This window comes from Pseudochaenichthys georgianus, chromosome 17 (assembly GCF_902827115.2).
Source record: "Pseudochaenichthys georgianus chromosome 17, fPseGeo1.2, whole genome shotgun sequence".
NCBI classification, from domain to species: Eukaryota; Metazoa; Chordata; class Actinopteri; order Perciformes; family Channichthyidae; genus Pseudochaenichthys; species Pseudochaenichthys georgianus.
Window position 1 is genome coordinate 34,737,994 of NC_047519.1, and position 9,315 is coordinate 34,747,308.

The 9,315-nt window shown below is 37.5% G+C and overlaps 1 protein-coding gene across 1 annotated transcript; it reads left to right on the top strand.

Annotated features, from left to right (window-relative positions):
• The first annotated feature begins 1,117 nt into the window (after window positions 1-1,117).
• LOC117462612 (SLAM family member 9-like) lies at window positions 1,118-4,651 on the top strand. The gene is made up of 6 exons (XM_034104884.2): window positions 1,118-1,123; window positions 1,310-1,532; window positions 1,616-1,897; window positions 2,265-2,363; window positions 2,710-2,753; window positions 2,991-4,651. The coding sequence occupies exons 1-6, from the start codon at window positions 1,118-1,120 to the stop codon at window positions 3,138-3,140; spliced, it is 804 nt and encodes a 267-aa protein (XP_033960775.1). The 3' UTR covers window positions 3,141-4,651.
• Window positions 4,652-9,315: the final 4,664 nt, after the last annotated feature.

Sequence of the window (9,315 nt, forward strand, 5' to 3'; positions counted from 1 at the left end):
GTTGTCGTCTTCTCTGTGAACGTTTATTTCGTTGTTCTTTTGCCATTTTGAGATTGAAAGTTCTGCGGAAAGCTTTGTGTTTTAGCACACCACGTGACGCATCTGAACGAATCACGTTGTCAGAAATTGACACCAGCCAATGAGATTGGTTGCTGATACAACGGAAATGACCATATTTGGATCCGATGAGATAGTGCAGGAGAGACGGAGTTTTTCGGATCAGATGTTTGTTTTCATGCAAACAGCGGTCGCAGTACTTTATGTTACATTAGAAAGCTAACTTTTTGAGAAATTTCAAGAAGCATATAGAACAAACAATGGTTGTATTTTATGAACATTTATCCATGCTGAAAGTAGATTTAGATGTTTTAGGAGTTAGATAGAGATTATTATCTAATATGCATCCAATGAAGCATTGCATGAAGTCTGTTGATGATCAGAGGCTGTTGTTGGGGCTGCAAAAACGTTTTTTTATTTTTGTTACTACATGCGGTGTATTTTGCATATCTCTCAGTAGCCAACCTCGGACATAAACTCCGTAATAAATGTAGTCTACATTTCATAATGGGTGTAAAACCTGTGAGCATTTTAATTCGCATTGGAATAAATGCTTATATAAACTGTAGTTGCATTTGTATTGTTGATTTATTGTGTGAACGAGGCGATATAGAGAAGGTTTAGCTGTCATTATTAGGCTGTTGTGTACTGTTGGAGTGGTAAGCAAGCAGGCCTATTGTTTTTGGATATTTGTGGAGTTAGGTGGTCCGTGAGTGTATTTTATTGGTTAAGTGGTCCTTGGTATGAAAAAGTTTGAGAAACACTGCTAGTGGATTATCAAAGGGGGGAGCCTCGCTGCGGGGAAATTATACAGATGGCCAGTCCGCCATGTCTATGCACACGTTGTTGTTATTATTATTAATACAAATAAAGTAAAACATTTTTTTATTTATTTTACATTTTTATTTTGTAATTATCTCGCGACCCCCCACTTTGGGAACCCCTGTTCTAGAGAGCAGTGGTTCCCAGGCACCCCTGCAAATATTTCTCGACCCCAAGGCACACTACCTTTTCGTAGATTTAAAAACCACTTCAGATTATTACTTTGATTATTCATAAAATGAAGGTATTTATAATTACATATAGTAGGAATAGAGAAATATTCAGTTTTGAACCAATACAGTATATTGTGTGATATTTACTGTATGATGTGTCTACTGTTTTACAGGGATCAGTGCTGGGACTGTGTTTGTGCTGAACGGAGAGGATTTGCATCTGAATGTCACCAAAGCTGTTGTTCTTGGGAAATTAGATTTTTTTTTCCTGGAAATTTAGTGAAAGTAACATAGTGAGATTCACTTCTAATGACAAAGGAGTCTCTGCTAATTACACTGGAAGGGTTGAGTTTCCTGGGAACAATTACTCTGTGATCTTGAAGAATCTACAAGAGGCAGACAGTGGAGAATATACTGCTGTAGTGACAAAGCTTTCAGGAGGCGAAACGGAAGCAGCTAAATACAAGATCGAAGTTCAAGGTAGGTTTGTTAACCTCTCAAACAATGATAGAGTTTCTGTAGTCTTGTTTCTAAAACTCTTCCCCTGCTCCTTCCCTCCTCAGATCGAGCGTCTCTCCCTCTCCTCACAGTGAGCTCTGTCTCTGAAAGCTCTCCCTCCTGTAGCTTCACTGTGACCTGCAGCTCACAGGACTCTCACATCAACAGCACTTTCTCATGTGACAACAACACCTGCAGTCAGGAGGGAGGAGAGCGGTCAGAGGGGATCCCTGATACTTTTCTCCAGGTCCACCAATTAAGTGGATCGATCATATGTAACCATAGCAACCATGTCAGCTGGACCAACACAACCAAAAGAATCAAAGATGTCTGCCACCAGCAAGATGGTAAGACTGAAAGAGAAACTACTTCCTGATAATAACACACAGTTTGGAGTTACGTTTAGAGCATTCAGTATAATAATTTTTTAAGAACACATTTGTTAAAACAAGAACCAGGTGGTGCTTACATTTGCTTAATCAGTGACCTTAAGAAGGATGGCAGTTCCACATTTAACTGAATAACTGTTTGGTTTAACATATTAGGGTTAAAGCAAACAAATCGAATGATTTCTTACAACAGATTAGGTCGGCAAGAAGGCTATTTTTGTGTAATTAAATCTAACAGTCTGGCAGGATGTGATGCAGTAACACACTTGACTAAGTTTATGAATGTAAGCAAGCATTATAATGTGGCTTATGTTTTTATTTACAGATTCTCAAACAACAACCATTGTTCTCAGTTTGGGAGTATGCTTTGCAATTCTCGCCATCATTGGTGTGGTACTTTGGTGTCTTCGAAAGAGAAGAACAAGTAAGTCTTAACTTTGCATTTTAACAAAAAACAGTATATATTTTTTATGTTAAGTTCATCATCTTCCAGATACAAATATCCATTGTCTAATTGAGCAATCACATAAAAAATATCTGGAACCTCTCATACAGAAACATATTTTCTATAATATTCTACACACAGAGGCTTTAAAGTGTTCAGCTGTTTGAAAATGATAATTAGGACACAACCAAAATCTGGACTCAATTCAGATGCAGCTCAAGTAATGTAAATGTTATGAAGGTAATGAGCGTTAAAGATGAAGCTCTCAAAATGAAATGTAAATTAACGCAAATCAACATTATTATTTGTTATGACTGACCTGCAGGCAAAGGAGCGAGTATCGAAAATCCAGTTAATGATTCTGTGCAGGTAAGAGACGAGGTATTTTCTACTTTTCACAAAGAAATGTGACTGCATTTTTTATTTTGAACAATTTAAACAGACTTGGACTGAATATGAGGAACAAGCTAAATCCATGACTGGAGCCTCAGACAGTTATATTGCCTACTATGCACACTAATCACTATGCACACAGTATATCTGCATTTGCTATTTACTGTATATTATCCCTGACTCCTTTCTCCACCATCTTCTTCCTGGTTCCAGGTCCTGCTGCTCACATCTCCGGTTCATCAAGACCTCCAACTCATACAACCAAATGGGTCGATTGTTCAAGCGCTTATTACGACCGATAATCACGTTTTAAATGTATCGACCTCTAGTGCTCCCATTGACTGCAAACGCTCCGGTGGGTAGTACATTCTCAAATAACCCTCTGGAAAATCCTAAATTGTAGGATAGTTTGGCCATTAAAATGCTTTTTGATTAGATTTCTAGCGAGAAGTGTATATTGTACTTTCAGAATCCACGTCCAGTGGATATGTAGGATCTATAGTTTGATAGATATTACGAAGATGATTTGAGGTCTCGCCAGGAGAACATTTATATACGGCAGCGTCCATGTAAAGTTAGCGTCAAGTTGCGTCAACCCTCACGGGGTGAAAACAGTATTTCCGGTCTCGAAGTTTTCATTATAAAACCGTATTCCCCTCACTGTCAAATGATTTTACAGTTATATCTGTAGTACTCATCCACTAAAAACATCAGTTTATCCTTTAGACATTGATTGTTTTAAATGGTGTACAATGAGGTTTTGATAAAACATCGAACTACCCATAATCTTCAGCTGTCGTTGAAGCTCGGTGATGATTTAGCCGCAATGCACGTTGGGATATGGTGTTTATACGATATGAAATCCGAAAACATTTAAAAGAAAATAATACTTTATTCCGAGTGTTCTTGCTTTTCTCTTTGAAAGTCATCACATAACGGCATTTTAATACACGGTTCGGCTGCATTAAATATTACACATCTGCCGTAGTTCTTTATTTATAGAGCCCTGATGAGAAGACCTTTGGACAAACTGGAAGAGATGCCGCCGAAACTGAATCTGTGACGTGGATCATAAATATATCAGCAATTAAACAACATCTTCCATTTCTTTTCACACAATACGTCTCCTCGTAGTATCAACACTAATTCGGCTGACTTTTATATTTGATCCAATTGGTAGATAGGCTGTATTTACACCATAACGGTGCACAGCTGATAGAAAGGCACTTGTAGTTTTTAAAGATATTACTGATTTTCTTTGAATATAAGAATGTCATTAAAAGTGCCAATGTGAAACGCCACTATGAGACAAAACACAAAGTGTTTGACCAAACATTCCCACTCAAGTCACAACAAATAAGCAGTCTCAGTCAGAGCCCAATATGATCATTCCACCAGGATCAACATTTAAACTAAATGTCGTTCCAGCGCAGGCTAACCGAGGCTAACCAATGAGTATATGAGAATGGCCCTGACCAGAGCCCCATTTCAGCCCAGAGTTAAACTCCTGGCAGGACAAGCTCCAGCTCAATTCTCGCACTGAACAAAAGAAAGTGAGTGAGGGACTGCAATATAAGAGGGAAAGAGAAACTGTTCAATTGTTATGATGTGTAAAGACTGATATTGTTCTATAATCGTCTGAAACTGTTAAGTCATGATGTGAAACGGTTAACAAAGAAAAAGGGAAACTCAAGCTGCTGCTACACTTTATTTTATTTATCTAAAATGAAGCACTTTTAAGATGCACATATTTTCAAAAGCTATTTCATTTATTGTCTCTGGCTGTATTTACAAATAAAATAGAGAGGAACATTACACTGTATGTATATCTGTACAGTTCTATGTTAATTGACAATAAATGTTGTTTAATTGTACTTTCTTTATTTGATTGGCAGTCAGCTGTTGATTACATGCAGACCTTGATAAAGCTGCAGCTACTTCAATATATATCACATTAATTCATAAAGCAAGTTAGACATTGCGATGTTCCGGACCTTTGCATGGGGACATTTTCTCTAACTGGACCTCGTTGAATTTTAGTTGAATACCCCTGCTGTACATCATTGTTGCCTGTAGTTTAAAGAAGTCATGAATTGAATGGAAAATACTCCACCATTTTGTGTTGAAAGAAGAAAAGTGAAACAAAAGTACCGCCATTGAAAGCTGTGCCTTCCAGCTGTTAATATATAATTTGCCAAGGAGTCAACATTTAATTAAAAGAAGAATTTGTACATTAATGATTTGTGAAGTTAATGATTTTTCTGAAGTCCACTACTTGGTATAGGTAGCCGTGCTTAGATTTGTATTTAGGATACTTTCACTCTTCTTCTTTTGAAAGAAATGCTCTTAAATGCAGCAGGTGAATGAGTACCTGATTTATAAAGAAAAGTGTTTATTCTTTTCTGCAGTTGCACCAACATTGATTTTGTTAAGTGAGTTACCTGCAGGATTCTTTCTGTTTGAGGTTGTTTCTTCATGGTCTCTGAGGCACTTACTGTGAGATGCTTCTTGATCAAAAGTATAAGATAAATGTGATGTGAGTATGTCATATAATGTCATGAGTGTACAGTATTTCATGTATTAAAATAAAACGAGATTTTTGAACTATTATTCTTTAGGCCTTTTCTTTTTTTTTTTGGTGTCTTTTTTTCCCCTCTTAACAAATTAGTTTACAGGAGATTTGTCACACATACTGTAAAAGCTCTTAATTCATATACTGCAGTGAACTAACAAAAGAATATTCTGTTTATTGTAAAAGGGGCAGATTTGAATAAAATAATCTCTTGGCACAGGACACATTTTAGATAAAAAGCCTATTTTTGTTTTCTTTTTTCTAAGGTTACATTTTACACTTAGAGCCTTATTGTATTGATGTGTCCCGGAAGTAATGGGAAGTAATCAGGTTACCTTATTTGAATAATCAGATTCTTGCATTAGGTTACTGACAATTAGGTAATTCGTTTATTTATTTTTTTAGCGTGTAAAACCAAAGAAAATACAAACAATAGTAATTGTAATGGAATACATTGTCCCAATTAAGCTACGTGGAACAAAAAAATAGCCACACATGATCTTTAGTCTATTCTTTAGTAGAATCCAAAAAAGATTACAAACATACAGTTGCAAGAAAAGTGAACCCTTTGGAATGACCTGGATTTCTGCATAAATTGGTCATAAAATGTGTTCTGATCTTCATCTAAGTCACAACACAGTCTGCTTAAACTAATACCACACAAACAATTATATGTTTTTATTGAACACACCATGTAAACATTCACAGTGCAGGGTGGGAGAAGTATGTGAACCCCTCGGCTAAAGACTTCTTCAAGAGCTAATCGGAGTCAGGAGTCAGCCACCCTGGAGTCCAACCTGTGAGACGAGATTGGAGGTGTTGGTTAAAGCTGCCCTGCCCTATAACAAATACACACCAGTTTTGAATTTGCTATTCTTAAGAAGCCTTGCCAGATGTGAACCATGCCTCGCTCAGAAGATCTCTCAGAAGACCTACCATTAAGAAGTGTTGACTTGCATAAAGCTGGAAAGGGTTCCAAAAGTATCTCTGAAAGCCTTGATGGTCATCAGTCCACGGTAAGACAAAGTGTCTATACATGGAGAAAGTTCAGCACTGTTGCTACTCTCCCTAGGAGTGGCCGTCCTGTAAAGATGACTGCAAGAGCACAGCGCAGAATGCTCAATGAGGTGAAGAAGAGTCCTAGAGTGTTAGCTCGAGACTTAAAGACATCTCTGGCACATGCTGACGTCTCTGTTGACGAATCTACGATACGTAAAACACTGAACAAGAATGGAGTTCATGGGAGGACACCACGGAGGAAGCCACTGCTGTCCAGAAAAAACATTGCTGCACGTTTGAAGTTTGCAAAAGAGCAGCTGGATGTTCCAGCACTACTGGCAACATGTTCTGTGGACAGATGAAACCAAAGCTGAGTTGTTTGGAAGGAACACACAACGCTATGTGTGGAGAATCCAAAGGGTTCACATATACTTTTTCTTGCAACTGTATATGCGAGTAATTTTGTCATTTGCATTAACACATAATAGATAATGAAACATATAGGAACACAAAAGCTTTACTAGATGTTGCATGCAGAAGAAAATGCTTTAATTAAAAAATGTAAACAAGCATAAAACATACTGTACAACGAAAAACTAAATATGTTTTAAACATCTTGATCATATAAAAATGTTGTTTGTGTTTTTTTGAAAACCTCCCTAATCTGAAGGCAACAAAAATGATTTTACCTACAAACAAATTACTTGATATTTGGATTAACAAGAACATTCAGCATTTTCTTGAAAGCTGCCTTCTGTGTTTTCTTTGCAAAGCATCAATGTTTACATCAAGATTTAGCCAATATGAATTGTCAAATAAGTGAACATATTTGTATCCATGTCTTCTACTTCTAGCTTTGAGCACACGTTTGTTGTTGATTTCTACATTTCTTGGTGTGTGGTTTATGAAAATTGATTTGAAAATGTTTTGTTTGGAATGTGCAACCCCTAATCTTCCTACGTACCTCCTGCAATCCCCCCAACTACCCCTAGGGGTCCCCCTAAACCTCAGTTGGGAACCAGAACTATGAGTTTATTTGTTCTTGTTGAGCTTCTCCATGAGATGAACCGTGATGACAGCAGACACCATGATGATCAGACCCACAGAGAACACACACGTCTTCACCAGGCACACAGATAACCCCTCTGGATCTGAAACACAACAGAGAGTTTCATATCAGAACCGACACAGAGATCCAGACGGAGACGCACAACTGAGTGGAAGCAGCAAATCAGGTATTATTCCTTTTTTTCATAGTAGTTTGAGTCCTAACATGTCAAATACATGCACGGCAAAGTGCATTTGAGTTTTACAGACTGCCCGTATGATTTTTTGGTGATGTATTGTTAACTCTGTTTTTTTGCTTATTCACGTTTAAATGTTCTGCACTTAATAAGAGCTAATTTGCACATGTATTCACAAAGAAGTTTCAATAAACTTAAATTCCAAACTGAGTTATCAGGAAGTAGTTTTCTCTTTCAGTCTTACCATCATGCTGGTGGCAGACATCTTTGATTATTAGGGTGTCGTTGGTCCAGCTGACATGGTTGCTATGGTTACAGATGATCGATCCACTTGATTGGTGGACCTGGAGAAAAGTATCAGGGATCCCCTCTGACCGCTCTCCTCCCTCCTGACTGCAGGTTCCGATTTCACATGTGAAAGTGCTGTTGATGTGAGAGTCCTGTGAGCTGCAGGTCACAGTGAAGCTACAGGAGGGAGAGCTTTCAGAGACAGAGCTCACTGTGAGGAGAGGGAGAGACGCTCGATCTGAGGAGGGAAGAAGCAGGGGAAGAGTTTTAGAAACAAGACCACAGAAACTCTATCGGTGTTTCAGAGGTTAACAAACGTACCTTGAATTTTGACGTTATATTTAGCTACATTTTCTGGTTTAACCTTTTCCAACACAGCAGTATAAACTCCACTGTCTGCCTCTTCGAGATTCTTTAATTTCACAGAGTAATTGTTCCCAGGAAACTCAACCCTTCCAGTGTAATTAGCAGAGACTCCTTTGTCAGTAGAAGTGAATCTATGTTACTATTATTACATTTCCAGGAAATAAAATCTAAATCCTCAAGAACAACAGCTTTGGTGACATTCAGAAGCAAATCCTCTCCCTTCAGCACAAACACAGGAGTCCCAGCACTGATCCCTGTAAAACGAAGACACATCATACAGTAAATATCACAATACATAGTTTTCAATAGTGAATGTTACTCCAACTTTATTTCTGACATTCTGATCATCAGCTAAATATCATCATCCTATTATGAATTCATGATAACCCAGTGACCACCAAAGGGCAACTTAATGTATGTTCAGCTTTTGTATCTCTCCTGCTAATTAGTATGATGAGTAACTTTTGCCGAAAGTGAACAAACATGAAATACAAATGACGTTTAATTTTCCATTACCTTTAATACAGCTAGGACTCCTCCTCACACAGAAATGTCAGTAACAATTCTGGTGAAATGAAACCTAATGATGCATTGTTCCTATACTCCCCCCCCCCCCTACCATCATCCACACTGTTGTTCACCAACTTTGATCCTTTTCTCCATATACTAAAGTAGCTTGGTGCAAGAACTCTCTAATTATTCCTCATTGATTGTAGAATAGAAGAAGAAAAAAAAGTTGCCTTGAACAAAAATGTCAAGTTAATGTTATGTTTAAAACAGCTCAGAAGATGTCAGTATGCAACACCATTATACTTGGTTTAAATATACTTTTTTTTTTTAATAAAGACATATTTTTTATTAAAAATATTTTCTTCTCTAAACTTCTTATTCAATATTTGTATTCACATGTTTGGCTTCTAATGCTCAGAGTTGATAACCAGGATTTAGTTTTCTGCATTTTCCCACTAAAACAAAGGTTTCTTTTTTGGATAGGAAGATACATTCCTGATGGCAGCAGGAAGGTTTCAGTTGCTATACTCCACTTCAGCTGACTTGACGAAACTCCTCT

Excerpts from the sequence above, each read along its gene's own strand:
- LOC117462612 (XM_034104884.2), top strand. Across the intron at positions 1,533-1,615 it reads ATACAAGATCGAAGTTCAAG|ATCGAGCGTCTCTCCCTCTC; the intron begins GTAGGTTTGTTA and ends TTCCCTCCTCAG. Across the intron at positions 2,364-2,709 it reads TCTTCGAAAGAGAAGAACAA|GCAAAGGAGCGAGTATCGAA; the intron begins GTAAGTCTTAAC and ends ACTGACCTGCAG.